The 21,842-nt window shown below is 41.4% G+C and overlaps 1 protein-coding gene across 1 annotated transcript in view; it reads right to left on the reverse strand.

Annotated features, from left to right (window-relative positions):
* Nucleotides 1-21,538, reverse strand: part of LOC126251826 (cholinesterase-like) — an 85,888-nt gene extending 64,350 nt beyond the window's left edge. Inside the window, exons 1-3 of the mRNA XM_049952488.1 lie at nucleotides 21,402-21,538; nucleotides 15,303-15,437; nucleotides 3,909-4,185 (exon numbers count right to left, since the gene is read on the reverse strand). Coding sequence (XP_049808445.1) covers nucleotides 3,909-4,185; nucleotides 15,303-15,437; nucleotides 21,402-21,452 — 463 coding nt within the window. The 5' untranslated portion in view covers nucleotides 21,453-21,538. The remainder of the gene's footprint in view (nucleotides 1-3,908; nucleotides 4,186-15,302; nucleotides 15,438-21,401) is intronic.
* Nucleotides 21,539-21,842: the final 304 nt, after the last annotated feature.

The following is a 21,842-nucleotide window of genomic DNA, read 5'->3' on the forward strand; positions in this document are numbered from 1 at the left end:
CATCAGGAGACAACTGTATATTCCGTGTACCTACCTGTACGCTTCAAGCTATTCAGTCTGTTATATGCTGTTTAGCTATCAGACAAGTTTTTTCTACAGCTATTCACAATGCGTATAATGAAAATGCACTTTTTGGACACTGCCGGTGAATTAAACAAGAACCTATTTTGCACAGGGAATCATATAACTCTCTTGTAAAATGCCTTTCCGAGACTTATGTCTGAAACACTCCTCGGTGATACTGACAAAAGGGAGATTGAGTCAATAATTAAATCACTGAAGAGCAAGGACTCTCACGGATATGAAGGAGTACCTAGCAGAATATTAAAGGACTGTGCTGCACATGTTAGCCCCGTACTTAGCCATATTTGTAATTTTTTCTTTAAGATTTGTCAGTTTCCTGAACGATTAAAGTACTCAGTAGTAAAGCCGCTTCATAAAAAGAGAGAAAGGGATAATGTACAGCCGGCCGAAGTGGCCGTGCGGTTAAAGGCGCTGCAGTCTGGAACCGCAAGACCGCTACGGTCGCAGGTTCGAATTCTGCCTCGGGCATGGATGTTTGTGATGTCCTTAGGTTAGTTAGGTTTAACTAGTTCTAAGTTCTAGGGGACTAATGACCTCAGCAGTTGAGTCCCATAGTGCTCAGAGCCATTTGAACCATTTGATAATGTACACAATTTTAGACCTATGTCTACGTCATCGTTGTTCGCTAAATTTATTGAAAAGGCTGTGTATGTAAGGATAAGTATTAATTTTATTTCACATAACTTGCTATCAACTATGCAGTTCTGTTTTAGAAGTGGTTTAACAACTGAAAATGCTATATTCTCTTTCCTCTGTGAGTTACGGGTGGATTAAACAAAAGGTTTCGAACGCTAGGCAATTTTTCTTGTTTTAACTAAGGCGCTTGATTGTGTTGATCACAAAATATTCCTCCGTAAGTTGGACGATTATGGAATACGGTGGATAGCTCACAATTGGTTCACCTCTTACTTTATCAACAGACAGCAAAAGGTCATTCTCCACAGTGTTCAGAATGGCTATGATGTGGGGTCTGAATGGGGCACAGTTAAATGGGGCGGGGGGGGGGGGGGTGCCCTAGGGATCAGGGCTGGGGCCACTCCTGTTCCTTATTCATATAAGTGATATGCACTCTAGTTTTACAGGTGATTCTAAAATATTTCTGCTTGCTGATGGCACTATCTTGGTAGTAAAGGATGTTGCGTGCAAGGCTGGCGCAGTTTCAAACAGTGCAGCTGAAGACATAAGTTCATGGTTTGTAGAAAATAAACTAATGCTAAATCACAGTATAACCAAGTTTTTACAGTTTCTAAAACACAATTCCACAAAACCCGACGTTTTAATTTCACAGAATGGTCATGTTATTAGTGAAACGGAACAGATCAAATTTCTAGGTGTTCGGATAGATAGTAAATTGTCGTGGAAAGTAAGTGATAGTTCGACACTAAAATAAGTCTACTTGCTCATTTTCATTCGCTTATGACGTATGGTATTATATTTTGGGTAACTCTTCCCATTCTCAAAAGAAATTTCTCAGAAAGGGGTGGTTCGGGCAAAAAGTGATGTGAGTTTGCGAATCTCTTGTCGACCTCTGTTCATTACTCTAGGTATTCTGACATTGGCCTCTCAATATACATATATTCTTTACTGTCGTTTCTTGTTACCAGTATCAGCTCATTCCCAAGAATCAGCACCTTTTGCTCAGTTAATACTAGGCAGAAATCCAGTCTGCAATTGGATCGCATTTCCTTGACTTCCGTGCAGAAAAGCGTGCAGTATACTGCTGCATCCATTTTCGGTAAGCTACCACAAGAACTCAAAAATCTTAGCAGTAATCCTCATGGGTTACTCCTTCTATTCTGTCGAGGAATTCCTTGAAAAATTAAGCTGATTTCTGTGTTATATTATTGATTGCTTTTACATAAATTTATGGCTTGCCTTTTTTTGGGTTCATAACCATTTTATTTTATCTGTTATTACTTTTATGTTGTTATTTCATGTACTGACACATTGCATGACCTCGGAGATTTGCTTCTCAATTTGGTCCTACGGAACTAGACGTGTAAAATAAAAAAATAGATAAATAAAGCGGATATAGTATCGGTTTATGGCGAATGCTGCCAGACTGTTGGAGTAGTGGTGCGCTTGTATCTCAAAGATATCCTGATCTCGGCAGCAGAGAATCCCCAAATCATTACGAGGCTACTCGAGTGAGCGAATGGGATCTGTGAAAGCGTTATTCTACGAATACCATATTCCAACATATCTCGCGTTAGCGCCATCAACAGCTTCATATACTGACTTTCAGAATCGATTACAGTTCCTCAAACGGTATCAACGAACTCTGCAAAATGGTTCTGCGTCAACTGAAAATTCGCGCTAAATGAGGGAACTAGATAAACGACGTCGTTAACTTGTGATTGTTCGCTCACTGTTTCTCTAGAAATGCGCTACTGGCCCCTATTTTATTGGTAAGAGTCTAAGCAGGAACATCTTATAGATATGCTATCGCAGATTAGAAGACATCCCATAGGACATACAGCTACTCGAAATATCTTGACAGATTAAAACTGTATGTCGGACTGAGACTCGAACCTGTGTTCTTTGCCTTTCACGAGCAAGTGCTCAGCCAGCTGAGGCATCCAAGCACAGCTCACGACCCATCCCCACAGCTTTACTTCCATCAGTTAATCATTTACCTTGCAGACATCACAGAAATTCTCTGGTGAAGCTTGCAGAGCTAGTACTCCTGGATGAAAGGATATTGCGAAGACATGGTTAGCCACAGCCTGGAGATTTGTTTACAGAATCAATTTTCACTCCGCAAGGGAGTGTGTCTAATATGAAACTTACTGGCTCATCAAAACATCCTCTCTCTCAGGAGTGCTAGTCTTGCAAGTTTCGCAGAAGAACTTCCGTGGAGTTTGGAGGTTAGAAGCTGAACTGGTGGTAGTAAAGCTGTGAGGACGCGTCGTGAGTCGTGCTTCCGTAGCTCATGTGGTAGAGCACTTGCCAGCAAATGGAAAAGGTCCTCGATTCGATTTCCGGTCCAGCAAACACTTTTAATCTGCCAGGGGACTTCCTGTCAGCAAACGCTACCGTACAGAGTGAGACAGAGTGAGGATTCATTCTGCAAACGGCTATCTGTTTGGTATGAACATGATGGATGCACCGACCATTCCACTCATACCATCTTATCAGATCATATGGAGGTCGCTAGATGGTTCGGGAAACGCTCAGTGGCCTGCACTCTCTCCAAACATCTGCATTTTTATTTCAGCGGAAAATTAAAACAATAACTCTATGGTGAAACCCGGGCGTTTTTACGAAGATATCCTTCCCTGCGATAAGTCGAGATGAAATCCAGTGTATTATATCGCCTATCCAGAATCGCCTTATAGAATCTATCACCGTTCAGGGTAACCAATTTGTGTCTTAGGTATGATACTCGTGATAACACACAGATGAAATGCACCTGAGTGACGTGCTGGCTCAAATTTGTTACAGTCGGGCAGGCGATCATGTAACCTCTTCTGATGCGAGGACAGTGATTTGTAGCTGTGTTACCTTGCTACCTGATACTTCGTCCAAGATAAGCACATGTCATAGACTTGAAGCTCCCTTCGAACACTCTTCCAAATGACACAGAAAACGAATACAGCTCCACTGAAACAAAATCTGTGTTGTAACTCAGTAGAAATGTTAATAATTACTTGAGTATCTCAAAGCAATCCCCATGTTATCCATTAACTTGGCAATACCGCCCCTCGAGGTATTTAGTCGTGCCAGCTGTATTTTGGCTGGCTTGTCTTAACTGCTTACCCAGTAGTTACTGTTCTGATAATTTACCTTGTCTGTAACAATATTTTACGTTGTGTAATACATACCTAGCGGCCCAAGGCGGTAGTTGATGGTGACCAGTATAACTCCATATGAGACGAGGAAGTCCGGCCCAAACTTCTGGTCGGAGCCGCTGCCCCTGACGAAGCCGCCGCCGTGCACGTAGAAGAGCACGGGCAGCCCGGCGCCCTCCTGCGGCGCCCCTGGCACGTACACGTTCAGGTAGAGGCAGTCCTCCGAGCCCTCGCCCGTCTCCTGCACGCAGTCGCTGCCGTACTGCGTGGCGTTGCGCACGCCCTCCCAGCCGCTGGCAGCTTGCGGAGGCTGCCGGAAATTAACTGTCAGCTTCTGTCTCACTTGTACATACACATTTTCCTATCTCATATGAACATGTTCCGAAAGTGACTGCCTTATAAGCAGTGGAGGTTTTAAATTTGCTCGAATACCTTTCAACAAAGGTATTCGCCCTTTTATAATAGTCATAAATTCTGTCAGTGCTCAATCCATGACTCACCTTCCTGATATGCATTTGTTTAACGATGATAAAACATACCGAGAAATCACGTTTTAATGATAGACAATGCAGAACGTCCCCTTGTGGGTGGACTTTCAAGAAGGAATTTCGTACAAAGTGCGATGTTCTTCCCATATGATATTACTCTCCTATGGCCAAGATTAGATGGGTAGATTACATAACTAATGAGGAAGTATTGAATAGGATTGGGGAGAAGAGAAGTTTGTGGCACAACTAGACTATAAGAAAGGATCGGTTGGTAGGACATGTTCTGAGGCATCAAGGGATCACCAGTTTAGTATTGGAGGACAGCGTGGAGGGTAAAAATCGTAGAAGGAGACCAAGAGATGAATACACTAAGCAGATTCGGAAGGATGTAGATTGCAGTAGGTACTGGGAGTTGAAGAAGCTTGCACAGGCTAGAGTAGCATGGAGAGCTGCATCAAACCAGTCTCAGGACTGAAGACCACAACAACAACAACATGGCCAAGATGCGTACTTCGCCGAGCAACGCGATAAGAGGGTAGCTTGTATAATGAAGTGCAATTACCACACTCTGAAGTAAATATTGTTTTGCGATGCAGATCATTTGACATACAGTTCTGAATACATCAAAAAAATTACTACTGTGCAAAGGGTACTTCTGCTACATCACCCTTCCCACTCCTTTACTTCGCAAGAAAAAAAAAAAATACGACTGTCATTAAATCTTTGTCTGAGCGCAAACTTCTCATCGTAATTATTCGGATGATGTGGGTAGTTGAGAGCAATATGTCGCCTGACTCGTTTTCAATAAACATTTGTTTTCCACATAATCTCACCAGACGAGATGTAACTCTCCCGCATAAAACAGCACATTGTTTGCTCTGGTGCACTGTAGTTCATGCAGAACTTGTCCCAGGATACAATATCAACCTTCAACTGTAATGTAAGTCATGGCAATCAAGTGGTACGTATGTTCCTTTTGGCTGAGTGGATTCATCGTAATCAGATTTTTCGACATAGAGGCATGACAGAATGACCACGACCACAACATGAATGAAGGCGCTTGATTCGTTGGTGTATCAACGCAGATTGTCAAATATTTCCTTAAGAAACGTTGTGTCACTCACAACCGTATAACACAGCGTAAGAACAGTGTTTGTAAGAATCCTCAGCCAACAGTAACCAGCGATTGTTATTACGCTTAGCCAATCACAATCTCTTCAGACACAACAAGGAAATGCTGCTCCCACTGAGTTTAGAGCAAGATAATTTTACGAAAGCAATTGCATCAAAGGGATTTTTTGAAGTTATGTTACCCGCCAAAAGGGTATTACAGTGTCACATAAGTCTGAGTATCTTCAGTAGGTTAGACAACACATAAACTGGATAGCAGCCGATTGGAGACATGCGTTGTGATCCGACGTGTCGCAATTTAGATTCCAACACTGGAAATCGTAGAGCGCACCGACAGCCTAAGGAAGTGTTCAAGTGAGCTCATAGGCCAAGCCAAACACCTTACACTAATACTTCGGAATTTTTCAGGAAGTGACATGAGCTATTCCTTAAATTTACAACGAAAATGAATCAGGATGGTTATTTAAAAGTTCGCTGTGAGCAGTTGTTCTATAGTCACTCCCATTCACTAAGATTATGACAGTCATGTTCACAGGATTACAAGTGTACAATCCTGCTGTGATGAACACAGGGACACTATCACTCTTTGACTGGCCCATTATATCACTTGATCTTAACCCCATAGCGAATGTCTGGTCTATTAGGGACAGCAGGTGAAAATTAGCGATCGACATCCCTGCCATTTCGTAGCTCTTTCTGAGCTAATGTTCAATGAGTGGCTTCAATGAGCAATAACTTAATCGAAATTGCAAATTTTGGATGGTTACGCTACAAAATATTGAATTTCGAGCATTTTCCTTTTCTTTTAAGGTAAAGGTAAATCTCTCACCGCCGCGCCGGGTAGCCACGCGGTCAAAGGCGCCTTGTCACGATTCGCGTGGCTGCCCCCATCGGAGGTTCGAGTCCTACCTCTGGCATGGGTGTGCGTAAGCTAGTTTAAGTTAGATTAAAGTAGTGTGTAAGCCTAGAGACCGATGACCTCAGCAGTTTGGTCCCATAGTACCTTACCACAAAAAAATCTGTCACCAGACTCAAGGCAGGTTTCAGTTACTAGTACTGTGTGAGATGTGGCAATGGTATGTCATCTCACTTGGAGTTAATAAGTTGGCGAATCAAAATAAAGATTAAGAGAAGGAAGCATGTGGACACCAATGTAGATGGATGTGAATTTTTATTAAAGTGAGATCGTGAAAACCAGCTCATGATCTAAGCTTGGGATTACGATATATTTTACTTTTGACTAGGGATGATAATCCGAATTCGTAGTAGGCGGCGGCGACCGTAAGAAGTCATTATCTGGAATGAGTGTGTAGAGGCACAAAAGAAGTGCAGGAAGCATGGCGGGAGTTCAGACTACGGCGTCTTGAAGTCTGGAAGCATACTAGAAGGGGCAAAACTAAAAATACGACGCAGTTTGCAGGGGCGGACACCGCCTCAGATATGGTTTGGTGGTGCAGTCCACCAGAAGAAACGAAAAACAGTCCATCATAAAACAATGTATTATCAGAGCCAGGATGCGTTGGAAACTATTTCACGTATCATTCTGAAAATTTCTGCATTTGACTGATCTAGTTAGGTCATTAAATTATGCGGAGGATTAATATTATTAAAGTGTACTTTTTGACGTCATTGCAGTCCAGAAATGTTAACTTAGCAGTGAGGATGTTGGAAGAGGTCGGATTTCTGTTGAATGGCAGAGCCACATGCGTGCCCTAATAAGTCTTTTTGCTGATGTCGAGCTGACAACATCCAATCACATAAAGTCGTGCAGACAGTGAATTGGTGTTGGTAAAGTTCAAATGCTGAAATGTTCAAATGTATGTGAATTTCTAAGAGACCAAACTGCTTAGGTCATCTGAAACTAACTGAAACTACTGAAGCTAACTGAAACTAATTTATGCTAAGAACAACACACACATACACACACACACACCCATGCCCGAGGGAGGTCTCGGACCTCCGGCGGGAGGGGCAGCGCAGTCAGTGGCATGGCGCCTCTAACCGCGTGGCCACTCCGACCGGCTGTGGTAAAGTACGAGGGCTATCCACAAAGTACATTACGTTTTGGAATTAAAAATAAATAAAGTATTGGAATTTTTTTTATTATATACAGATGAAAGCCACACTTAAGTACTACTTTTCTACATAGTTGCCATTTAAATTAAGGCACTTATCGTAGCGATGGACGAGCTTGGAAATTCCTTCGTCGTAAAATTCGGCCGCCTGCGCCTTCAACCACGTGGTTAATCAGTAACCCGGTATAAATACGATTTTTGTGGATTTCCTGGAAAGAGGCACTACAATAAACTCTAAAAGGTATGGCCAAACTCTGCACAACCTCAGAAGAGCAATACAAAACAAGCGCAGGGGAAAGTTGGGCTCAAAGATCTTGCTGATTCACGACAACGCCCGGGCCCACACGGCAAATGCCACTCGTGAAGTTCTCGAATCTTTTAAGTGGGAGTTGTTTCCTCATCCGCCATACAGTCCCGACCTGGCACCGAGCGACTTCCACTTATTCCCAGCAATAAAGAAGTGGTTGGCTATGCAGCGTTTTGATGACGACGCACAGCTTCAAGAAGAGGTAACCACGTGGTTGAAGGCGCAGGCGGCCGAATTTTACGACGAAGGAATTTCCGAGCTCGTCCATCGCTACGGTAAGTGCCTTAATTTAAATGGCAACTATGTAGAAAAGTAGTATTTAAGTGTGGCTTTCATATGTACATAATAAAAAAGATTTCCAATACTTTATTTATTTTTAATTCCAAAATGTAATGTACTTTGTGGAGGGCCCACGTATATTTGGATTTGTAACAATCTACACAGTCTTAGACGCTTACAGATAATGAACAAAAGCTTATGATGTAGGAGGCGACGTCACTCCAAGACATGTATGTAAGTGGGACAATGTTACCTATCTGGTTGCCTCAGTGTTGTCATTATGCTACTACTGTAGTTTTGACGGATGGTTCATGTACATTTTTACGTGCTGGAAAATATCGAGTCATTGATTGCTAGCGGATCCAAAACTACCCTGACGTTGTTATTTTACGCCCAGGGATTCAGAGAGCGTAATGCATATGTCGCATAGTACTGCGGCGTTGTGGCAGGTTGAAGTTGTAAATTCAAGTGCGCATAACTATTTCGTTCGGGTCGAGAGAGCAGTGTCGATGAGGAGTAGTTATGGTCACGTGCGCTTCGTGAATTCTGATAAACGCTCTCGTAACTTTAGGCAACTGACGCAACGAATATACACCTACCAAAGTGGAAGACACTGGATCTCATCAATATATTAAAATTTTACTAAATTTTTTTGCTATTTAAGGGTGCAACAACGGCTCTCGGAGTGTTGTTCATCTTCAGATATCACATGCTGAAGCGCAGTGTACTACCATCTCTACAAATAAGAGCAGGTAACTTTAAGTGCTTAAGGATGTGCGGATGAGCTTCGAAGACACAGCACCATCAGCAAGGTCTTGAGCCACGCTCCCATGAGGCTTCCGCTTGCTGGTACAGGAAGTTTGTTTCACAGTGCGTTATCTGTTGGGGTATGAGCAGATATTTATTCTCGAAATCAACCGACTGATTTTGTTCCAGCTAACATCAAACGGAGTAAACGAAATTAACTTCAAACACGAGAGAATTTAACAAACGTTCCATGTGTTACGGGCGGTGTGTTTTTGTATTCAACGTGTAGTCTGAAATACAGCTCAACTCGACGTTTTTCTCATTAATGAGCTTTTCCAGAGGAGAAAAAGGCGATAAGTTACGCACAAAAATGCTATAAGTGACCGGGATCTAACTCTCAAACTTCTGTATCCGTAATTTAGCTCTTAACAAGCGATCCACCGAACCTTTATTTGATTTAGAGTTTTGATTTGTTGTTTCACGAAATAGCCAACAAACCTGAAGATGTGTACTGTGGAGCTGCAAATCTAGATTTTGCTTAGAACTAATAGAAAAATAGACATGACTCAACACTTGCCTAACTATATGTGATGTGCACAATATTTTCACAACTTAGCAATTAGTTAATGACAGCTCCAGAAAGAGTTAAATTGTACATCCTTTGCAGTAGACTAAATCATAATAAAATTTTTAACACGTAACTTTGGCGCCATTTGACTGTATTATGCCTTTGTTATTATTTCCACCATCGTGATTTCAGTAGTTTTACCGCTATATAGTACATCTGGGAAAGTCATCAGTCCATGAACTAAAATATGTAGGTGGTGACGTGTTATGCAGACATGTCCGACATGGACTAATATCTTTCCAAGTTGCAGCTGACAATGACTCATAGACTGAAATCGCAATTGTCCAATTAATAAAAAATGCCTACAGCCAAATGAAGTCATTTATGGTATCATTTAAAACTTGAAAAGTGTACCTTCTGTCAGATTTATGAACTGGGACTTTTTTTGAACAAAATTTTCTATTAAAGAATATACCAGTTAGTTCTCACTTTCAATCTTTAATATTCATAGCCCGAACTACTGCATCTCTACAACGACATCAGAGACATATTTGGATTTACAGTCTTTATCAGTTTTAAGTGATACCTCATGAAACAATTTACCCATGTAATTTGAGGTAAACAACTTCTAGGTTCTAGGTCTTGTTATGTTTCGCTTTTAAAATTGGTCAGTAAGACACGTTTGATTAAACATCGTCAATACGGAACTCCAAGTGTGCTCACAACGCACAATTCACACCATTCATAACAATCTGAGTTAACGACGAGGGTCTGCTCTTCCCTATGAACGATTGTGAATGACTGAATGCGTGAATGAATTTGTTCTTAAAATTCCACCAGTAAGCCGAGTTAGCAATATTGTGTGTGAGTTTTACCAATCAAACTGTAAAATTTGTACTGGTGCGCGTTCGTTCCCAGTACAAGTGATGGGTCGCTTTTCCGCGTTCTCTCCTATTATGACGCCACTAGCGAAATTGCCAGAGGCTAGATACTCAGTTTGTTTCCAGCTACGTAAGTAAAGTGCCTGCAAATAAGTTGCAACACCAAGGAGGAGTTATGGGACGTAAGCGAAAGTTGTCATGCGTGTCTGAAAGATGATGTCTGTTCGTATTTCAAGCCAGTCGCGTAAGAGTGGCACTGGTATCGCCGCCGGCCGCGGTGGCCGAGCGGTTCTAGGCGCTACAGTCTGGAACCGCGCGACCGCTACGGTCGCAGGTTCGAATCTTGCCTCGGGCATGGATGTGTGTGATGTCCTTTGGTTAGATAGGTTTAATTAGTTCTAAGTTCTAGGGGACTGATGACCTCAGGTGTTAAGTCCCATAGTGCTCAGTGCCATTTGAACCATTTGTTCTCAATGTTAAACTTGTCTCAAAGACTTTGTACAGTGGATGCAAATCAGCAGAAAGCAGATGTGACTCAAGAAGAATTGGAAGACATTTTAGTGCAAAGCACGGAGAATATACCTCCTGGTTGTTATGGCCAACCAGCGGAACTGTATCAAGCGAATGAAGTCGAAACTAATTGCCGCTTGAATGAACTGATGGAACCAAACAACTCCATTCCACCAGAATTTCAACATGGGACTGTAGCCTTACAACCTAAAAAACCGTGCAGTAACACACTCAAGAATTTTTGACCCAATACGCTGTTCAGCAGCGATTATAAAATATTCGTCCATGTAGTAAGCGAAAGGCTGAAGACAGTCATGAATAAGATTACTGGAAAATGCCAAACAAGTGTTGACAGAGGCAGATCAATTTACCACACACTAACGAGCCATAGCGATATAATATCAAAGAGTAGTCTTGGAGGATGAAATGCACCGTCGTAACGTTATAATTAGAAGATACCTTCGATAGGATGAGCCATCAGTTCCTTTTTCACATACTGCATGAAACAAGATTCCCGCACCAGTGCACCTGAATAATACAAAATATGTTCAGAAATAGTATTCAAGGACTTTATTTAATGGTCACCTCAGTGGCTCTATTAATATTGACAGTTCAGTAAGTTTAGTCAGTTCAGCTGCTATCATGGTACCATTTTCCATTACTATCGAACCACTGCTTACTATGCAGAGGAAACAGCTACAAATTTTGACTATCAATGGACGGAACTTTGTGTGTCGCGGTTACGCAGATGATTGTGGATTTGTTGCCATGAACACAGAAGAAATAGTCTCCACCTGAAACAATACAGAAATATGAAGCTGCATCTAGTGCCAAACTGAACTGGAAAATATACGGATTAAAAAATATCGGACGCGACATAGCTCTGTAAGACCATACACAATTAGAAGACCTTTCTAGAATGAAATTGAGGGTAGAATTAAGGAAAAGGATACAGAACACCACTGACATAAATAATAGAGAAATATTCAACAAAATTATATCATTCCTACGGCTTAAAGCGTGAGGAAATTAGATACATTAGAAAAACATGTTCTGGTACCTACCTATATCATATCCAACTTAGACTATGTTCCGAAAGTGTTACCAATTCCCAGCGGCATATTAGAAAGGTTGTTGTTCGCCATTGGCCAGTTTGTAGCCAGAGGAAATATCTTTGAAGACGAATATGATAAGTTGACTTCCCCATGCGGAACGGTGGGTTAAACCACAGGGACGTACGCAAAAAGGCATAAACTCTTTCTTTTAACAGAACATACAATTGAGTATAACTATTCTCCGAAGAGTGCTCGTTGTATACCTGGTCAATTAAATTTCACCTCCTCACCTAAATGCTCCGATTGATGTTCATCACGTTTCACGTGATCTCTACCATTTCAGGCACTTCCTTGGAGTATACAGTTACGTTCGAACAAGGATTCCGGCAAAGCAAATATAGGTGGAGAAGTAAATTTATAAAATTCTGGTAGAATCCAAGCCCATGAGAAATATAGAAGAAAAAGACAAGGATCATAACTGGTGTGTTATTTGGGATACTATCTACACACAAAAATTGCTATCCAACGTGAGCAACAAATGGCAAACTGTATTCCATTCAATTAGCTAATTAATGTATGTGCAACACATGCAACCTATGAGATAGTGAAAGCCAGACTTTCGTTTGTGACAAGGTCAGACACATATGGTGCTTTATTCAGCTGCCGTACTCGAATACCCCCAGATACCACAACACCAGCAAACTTCCCCAGTCCGGATGCCGTGCCATATGCTAATCTCAAAAGGATTTCGGTAAACTGATTAAAAGGACAAACAGTTTACTATATTCTAAACGACGAAGAAAAAATTGAAGAAGACTTCACGTACCTCACGATACAGCGTCAAAGGCTGCCGGCGTCAAACAGTATAAAGAGAACTTCGCAAATATCTTAAGTATAACAAAGTAATATAACAAAAACCGCAGGAAGGTATAGTAAACTATGAGTTCAGCAGACCTGATCAAATAGTCAGAACGATTCGCCCTATCCGTTATAAATTTGAGCGTGATCCTTTAATTCGGATAGACGAAGTGGATACGACGTTACTGAAGATAAGAATTAATGACCAAGCAAGCAATCAGCACAATGTGTGTGTGTGTGTGTGTGTGTGTGTGTGTGTTTGTGTGTACGTGTGTGTGCTTGTATATGTATCTATGCATTTATTTACAGAAGACATTTATTTAAGTTACATTACCCGGGAATGTGAAGGCCATGCCGAGAAACCCTTTATACGTATATTTAGTACACATGAATAAGTCATTGTTGAGAAGACTGACAAACTAGACTGTCATGCAAGGTTTTTAAGTTCCCGTTATTCAGTTACTAACTAGAGCACTTTCAGTTCATCTGTCAAACTACAAATATGTCCTCACTTACAGTTAGAAGAAGAAAGTTTGAGATTTAGGAGAACATACAAATTTTAGTTCATCTTGAGAGGAAGATTTAAGTACTTCAAGATATTTCGGAAGTAGCTGAAGAAAGCCAGGAAGCTCTCCAGTGAAGACATATTCTGGACGGGTTATAGGGATCGATGAAGGCCCCATCTTCTGTAAAAAAAAAAAAAAAAAAAAAAAAAAAAATGTGGAGCGGTAGACTGTATAAAAAAAGTTATCTACAGGTAAAGCGCGTGTATTGCAACAGAGAGGTTGTACGATCGTATCTCGCTCGGACGACGCATTTTTCAGTCTTCGTTTTAGCCTAGGCTTCAACTCTCAACGATGTGAGGACACACCAGAGAGAACAAGTAGTGCGGATTTCACGTTGAACTGCAGGTCCCTTTCTCCCTCGCTGGATAACTGGTGTAGATCAGAGACATGCAACTCACCGAAAAGGCATTTGTAATAGTCCACTGAGACACATGAAATTATTATTACCATCTACATAAATAATTAAATTTATACCTAACCCTCAGAGCTCGAGCCCTACTCGGAATTATGCGGTTTTTCTTTTTTCTCAAATAAACTGCCACTCTTTGTGATAATGATCTCACTCTTTCATTGATTTCATCCCACCGTTCAGTCCGGATTCGTTTTCACACGTGACTTAAATAAGTGTGCTCTAAAAAAGAGAATGAAGTGGTCTTATTGAAATGAAATCAAGGCCGTTCTCTGCGACCGCGCCTACCACTACGCACATGTTTTAATACATCCTGCTTATCCGTTACGCTAATTATTTATTGAGGGTACCTGACTAGATACCTCTATAGGGCTTATTCAATATTATACAATCGGGTGATAAAAACAGATTCAGTGATTCGTGAACGTGACGTTAGAAGAAAAAATTAATGAGCTTAGCCCCAGAACTTGAGTAAGAGGATTTATAGCAGATATTCCCACCTAAAGTATTTTTGTAATTACCAGAAAGTTTGTTAGACAGACCCCTTCTTACACAAACGACATGTTGACCAACCTGCTGGGATCTTCTAGTGTTCACTGTTAGCTAAACGCTGTAAAATATCAGCGTTATGTTTACTTCTACTGAAGAGTAACGTAGGAGAGTTGTCGGAACATCGATTGCATGTGAAGAAGCTGAAGAGGAACCAGCCGTACGTACCCATGTAGTCTGCTGTCGTTTCTATTGTCATTTTAGAGTTTCCTTCGAGTATCTTTAAGTTATAAATGGATATAGGTGCAGGTCGAGTGTCATCAAAATAATCAGGACGCTCAACGCTAATAGGCTGACTTTTTTGGGACGCACCTGGAAACAGAGGTCACCCGCAGGCAGATTTGTTGAGTATCACTTACTATGCCCATGATAATGAAAGCAGGCCGAAACAGTGAATTAAAATTTGTACCAAGGCCAGAATACAAACCTGGGACTCCTACTCACTAGACAGATGCGCTAACCACAGCACGAGTATGACACTGTGAGTGAATAACTGCAAGGATTACCATGGCCTAGTATGTCTCCCTCCCCATCACAAACTCCAATTCTCGCCTCAGTCCATGTCGATGTTCCCCTTCTTAATTCGTATCAGAACCGCAGAGACTCTCCAACGTTGGAATAGGACCTTCCCATTTAACGCAATGGGGACACTCCTGCCTGTACCTCAGGCGTATGTAAAATATTACTCATATAAATTATGTGTTGCAGAGACATGTTAAGTCTCAACTTCATCTATGATAATAATACAGGCCGAAACAATGAACGAAAATTCCAAGATAATCTGTGCAGCTGTGTTAGCCACAGAGTCAGGAAGTAACAGTGCTTAGTACATTTTAATAGTGAGCAGAAGACGTGGGTTCAAATCACGGCCTTGGTAAAAAAATTTAATTCATTGCTTTGGCATGTATTCTCTATCATAGATAAAGATGAGACTTAATATGTCTCTGGAACATCTAATTTATATGATCATTATTTAATGTGTCGTTCACACAGTGAGTACTCACCTGGAAGCGCAGCTCCCCGAGTGGAGGCTGAGCATAGGGGATGCCCAGGAATGCCGTGTAGGACGCGTTGTAGACGCTCGTGGCCGTGGTCCCTCTAAGCGTGCCCTGCTGCACTGTCACAAGCACGTCATCACCCTGTAGAAACGTCACCTCATTTCAATTACGAGTGAATACACGAGTTATAACAGTTATAGTTTCTTTTATTCTGCAGAGTTGAACCATTATTATATTTTCATTGACAGGGTACCGTTAATATTTCGTAAGACTACGCTCCAAACACATGTTCACTAGGGTGGTCCTTAGTGGCAGGTAATTTTTCGGAAGGTAAAATTGTCATGTTCACAAATTAAAAAAGAAAAAAACAGAATATGTAAAATTTCTGCTCAGTTACAAATAACTGCAAAGTGATTCGCGAACACCTTGCAGATGGAACATGTTATACGAAACAGGTAATTTAAAAGTTGTAGACTTGACAGCAAAAAAAGTGGGTCACTGCCGAATACAACCAACATAACGTAGATGCGTTGCAGGTCCTCAAACACCAAAACCCCGTGGGGTACAGTCGTTTGACTGCACACAATGGGTACTGCAGGAGACTACTAGAGACCAAAGGTCTTTATGGCAGGCAGTCTAAGCGTCAACTAATATCGTCATACAAAACATATTAGAAAACACGTTCTTAGCGATGAGACACCCCATAACACTCATAAACTAACCTTAATTACAACAAGCGACATTCCAAAAGTTCTGAGAAAACGGATTATTTTACATTATCGTACAGTAATCCATAGTCAAAATTAAATACTTGAGACAATATATGGAGTTACAAAGCTGAACGGCAATCGGAAAAAAGTTTTTCGCTCTCGAAAAGGTTTTCCATCCACGTGCTGAACGTCGCTCAACGGCGAGTGGCTCTGGAAATTGGATATTGAACGAAGCAGTAAAAAACGCGATTAACGGCCACAAGCACTCTACAGAAATCTCAACATTAACAGCGAATAAGCAGTAATATCATTGTTCTCGTAACACATCAACAGCTACGTGTACACAAATCACATGACCAAAATCGTCGTTCTGGACCTGGATTCAAACCCAGCACCTATAGCCATGTTTTTGTATTTCTACAGCTTCTCTGAACAAGCGCGTGTGATAGTGCTTCTCTACAGCCAGAACTTCCGTGTCGGCGAATTTTATTACGTGGTCGGTCTCATTCAGTGCGTGCTCTGCCACGGCCGATTTCTCCACCTGCCCCAATCTGCAATGTCGCATAAGCTGTAGAAATACAAAAACACGCGAACAGTTTGAACAAGAAAGAGGAAAGCCTTAAGGTACACGGATCCTGGCTTCCCGTACTGCAGCGAACGACCGTCGCAGGTAGCAAGAGGAGAACCGCACCGGAAATGAGCGCGGAGAAGCCCTCGGACGTAGGCGCGCCAAGTACATATAGTCTGCGGCCGCGAGCTCGGCTCCAGTTCACCACCGGCAATGGAGGGTGAAGCTTTGACAATGCCAGCCACTCGTGCTGGCGAAACGTCAGAAAAATCATTAGGTGAACGTCGGCCGAAGAACCCGAGACAGAAGCCAATAGGCAGTGAGTCTGATACAGTTTCCTTCCATGTAGGAGAATCTTTGTCAAAATCGGTCTTGAAAGAAAACCTCCTGAGGAAAATTTTTCCATCTGGAGTTCAAAATTACAAACAACCGATGTTAGCCAATGAAGAAAAATTATTTTCATGCAGAATATACCGTTTTTGGCTTTTTTTTTTTTACCCATTCTTCACTTCCGTTTGCCTCCACGTTAACTTCAGCCATATTACGCGAAATTGATCTTGGATCGCTATCATCGAATATTGATTGAGATATAATTTCAGGAAGTAAGTACGTGACTGCATAAGTTTTTCAGTTTTTAATCAATATTGTGATAATTTATCAGTTTACGGTTGAATATGAAATCCTGATAAGTTTCTTTAATGGCCTCTGATCACAGAAACCATGTCCATAGGTAGACTGAAGGAATGACAATGTGTATTGTTCTGAAAGAATCATTTTCCTCTTGAGATAAGAGAAATTAACCTTGAAAGAGATATGTCATAAATACATAGATTTCCTTCATTGCTCCGAATAGAGGTTTGTCAACGAGATTTACCGCATTTTTAATGTAATATTTTTTAAGCCTTTGAATTCGTCATAGACTTTAAAAACAGTAGGAATTCGTACAGACAACATCCTGAATCACAGATACTGACAATAACAATATAAATTCACGTAATAACTTTTATGAAAAGTCTCTAACTTAATTGACATGGCAACCATTAGCTGTTGTTCTTAATATTAACTTTGCAGCAACAGTTCATCTTTAACTTCAAGTATGTTACATTCTAATCAAGTTCATGAAAATTGGCACTGATTTGAATTATAAGTCTACAAGTGGCTGTAAATAAAACCGAAAAATTAAGTTTCGGGTGAAAGTATGAGAACTTCATGGTAGCAGAGCATTTTTTTTCAACAAAGTATTAGAAGATGTAATGTAGAGAAAGTAGAAAAATTAAGGATATCCTAGAGATCACAAAGTGAGTCAATATGGGAAAAGGTATTTTGGAATCCATAAATATGTTCTACAATTCAACCAAGAACGTTTACCCTTTACTCAGAACATTCGAAGGCGCTGAAAGAAAGATTTGTACATGATGAAGGGGACAATATAGTCCGTTTGAAAAAGATTCATCTAGTTTCACAGGTCTATATCTTCTACATGAATGGGAATAATAACTTGGGGTGACTTTTAGCTTTGGCAAAGAGACACAAAGTCTTTATTTTTCAGAGAACCATTAGATTTTACAAGGATAAATCTTTTACATGGCATGAACATACACACTTGACGCACTTTTTACAATTACTTGTAAATTCAAAGTTCTGATTTCACTTTCATAAATGTCCATTGTGCCTTCCATGGGTAGCACGGCGAAATGCACATTTGACAGGCAACCATGTAGCACATCCTCGCGATCCCGTCTGGCATTGTCCCTGTTGCTACCGAACGTCGCGCTTAGCCAAAGTTGTCGAATGGCCGGCCACGTAGATGGACGCTTACACAAACCATTCCAAAAAGAAATCAGGGGAACTTGAAGGTGTAATGTACCGCACAAAAAAGAATAACTAAAATGATGATGTGATATTTGTGAATGTTAATTCTTCGAGAGGCGAGACATACCACATCGACAACAGCAGGAGTGTAATGATAATGACATGGAGAAGTAGAATTTCATATGAGTGATAAAACTGCAAATCCTACTTCGTGGAATAATATCACGTTACTTGAGATGCTCACATTCTTGTAAAACTCAGACTGAGAAATCATCGTTGGAGAGCGGAACATCTTGGTAACGCAGGACCGTGAGGTATAACGAACGATTTGCCCCATAACAGCAATGATAATCGGACTTCATGAAAGGAAAATTAGAACGCAGGCTCGACTTGAGAAAACGTAACTGTACATTCGGTAGTGCGTTGATGGCACGTCACCCACCCGTCCACTTCAAATGGTTCAAGTGGGTCTGAGCACTGTGGGACTTAACTTCTGAGGTCATCAGTCGTCTACAACTTAGAACTACTTAAACCTAACTAACCTAAGGACATCACACACATCCATGCCCGAGACAGGATTCGAACCTGCGACCGTAGCGGCCGAGCGCTTCCAGACTGTAGCGCCCAGAACCGCTCGGTCAAACCGGCAGCCAACGTCCACTTCCAGAGGCTTATTAGATAGATACATATCAACGGTTAACAGTAGGACAGCATCATAAAAATGTCGGAAACGAATTAAAGAAAGGGCATTTACCGTTATTAATTATGTTACTAAATAAAATACAGAACCTCTTACTCTGCATGTCCATTCCAGAGAGCGAACAAGAAGCAAAGCGCGAGAACTGAAGCAAGAATAATTTGTACCTCAGTTTTTTTCTTCCAACATATGATTCACATATTTCATATAGAATTTATCACATGCGCTAGTGATGTAGTCTTAATCACATTTACATTCTTACATTAAATAACTAATCGTTACAGAGGCCAATGGTGCAATGTGAAATCCGTACTATTCTTAGGGTCCACCCATCTTTGAGGGAGCTCATTGTTACGAAATGCTCCTAGATGCAGTTACCAATGTGGCGGTGCTGCATTCTTTTGGACATGCTCTCAGAACTGAGGAAGAATCCATGTCTCCAATATGTCCGCAATAAATGAAAGATTCGCAAATCTTTTTTCCCGATAAACGACGTAAAACGTATCAAGCTATGGAAGTCCCTTTATGCAGGAATCTGGTATCTGACAGCTGTGTTTTCCGTATTTTTATGCTTTTACGGTTCACGTTGCCACTCAAATTGAACGTACGTTCATCACTGAACACCAAATATGAGACTATACTTCTTTCTTCCATCTCAACACTGAGACACATAACCCTACATGTGTTTTCACGATAATGAAAGGCTTGTTGCGATGGAATCCTGTATTGGTTGAAAAATAAACGGGGTAGCAAAACGCGTCCATAAGCCACGTGATGAATGGCTAAGACTCGGCTAGCGCGACGAGTTATGTGGACTATACGCAAAACTCTGCTGAATGCGTGCTACGTCACAGTGGTGACCTGTGGATTTCGCATTACATAAACTACCAGTGTCTTGAAATTGCTCCTGCCATTGTCAAATGCTATGACCAGTAGGAGATGTAATGCCGCACAGTTCTAACTTAAACGCAACCATTCTAATGGAGAACCCACAACGTCTTTTGGACAGTCTTGTCTCGAAGCACAATGGCCAATGAACTAGCGAGCGAGCTAGCGAGCTTCATAGCGAAACCTCTACCGGCAGCCGCATAAACCGGCAACTTACAGCTGGCACAAAGGCATGCATTTAGTTCAGACGCACAAGAAAAAATGTTCTCAAATCTTCATCCATTTCACCTTGTAAAACTGTGTCGTAAAATTCCACACCGTTCCTTCCTTTATGGGGAGTATATTACATTCTTGCTCATATACGAAGCGTAACGAAAAAGAGGGAAACATGAGGGAAATTCGAAGGCACGAATGGAAGTACAGGCAGACGGTCTTTCAAATGAACGTTTAGGTACCAAGATTAACAGTCGCGAGGCGTTATATACGAGATTAACGTTTTAAAAGTTAGTACCAGAAACAAAATAAATTATCTTTCTTCTTAAATACTAAGAGTATTAATCGTAAAACACTTATCAGGAAAAAATTATGGTACTTTGATGGCGAAAAGGCAATCATAGACAGCTGCTAGTGCTACTCGAATAAAAAGAAAGCTGTTTCTGACATGAAACATAAATTTGAGATTCCATATTCGTTAAGACATACGTATCAGGTTGGAGAAATTAATACATTTTTTAGAGTGTGAAGATATCAGAGCCGAGTTTAAAGCCTCCAACGACGAAAATACAAGGACCGCACAAGAAGTATAGAGCGGAATCGATATGCTAATCAGGCAAAATCGCTGTGACCATACGGGCAACCGTCCCAGCGACACACCAGTTTGAAGACACCAGTTTTGGCAAAATAACGTGGCCTGCTGCATGAAGAAGTCAGTAACATCCTGCTGCACATCCTCGTCCGACAGGAATCGTCATTAGTTCGGGGTTTCTTTTAAGGGAACGACAGCGTGATAATCGTGCCTCTCCCTGGCCTCCCAGATCGACCACCATCTTGTGTCGAACCGCAACCAGCGTGGAACTTGACGCACTATTCCACAACGGTGATTTTCGAGAGATATGTTGATCCTTACATATTCTTCATTCTCTAATGGATGTCCGCCGCTGGTTGTCCTTCGGCAGCCAAGAGAAGAATGATAGCAGGTTAGCCCTTTATGGATGCATACGGTAGTAGTGTCGTTATAATTTACGTTTCCGCATTTAACGAACACACGTCGGGAAGCCACGAATGCCACACTAATACCTTGCCAATATGTCAATACTTACACATCCGCACTACGTTGCATATACGACGCAGTAACGCCCCCAAGCAGAAACTGCACTGCGATGTACACATTGTCATGGGTGAGATATTGCTAAAGGTGGCGCTGCGTTTACCTTGACCATGACCGCCAACCAGAGCAGAAGAACGACGCACGTGGGAGACATTTTTATTGCCTGCGTGGTTGCTCATCTGGCTTATAACTGCTACAAAAGGTAATAGCCACGTCTTCAGTAAGCAAGTCGCTGTACAAAGGTCAGCAGGCTAGCATGTGGAGGGAGAAATTGAAAACAGACAGTGTCCGTTATTAGCCGCATACACATTATCAGATTTTAATCAGACTCTTTGATAAAATGTCTACTCTGTTGCCGGGGTTCAAGAAACTGATTAAAGTGGGAGCATCTAATGGTTTCACAGTCCAGAGATAGCAAAAGAGTAACTGACGTATGTACTTCTGCGTAGTTTACAAGTATGCCGCACGTCTGTGTCGTAGCACTGTCGCACCGAAAATTACACAAAGCATTACAAAGTCATCATACACGTAGTGTTTCGACAAG

This window comes from Schistocerca nitens, chromosome 4 (genome assembly GCF_023898315.1).
Source record: "Schistocerca nitens isolate TAMUIC-IGC-003100 chromosome 4, iqSchNite1.1, whole genome shotgun sequence".
In the NCBI taxonomy this organism is placed as follows: Eukaryota; Metazoa; Arthropoda; class Insecta; order Orthoptera; family Acrididae; genus Schistocerca; species Schistocerca nitens.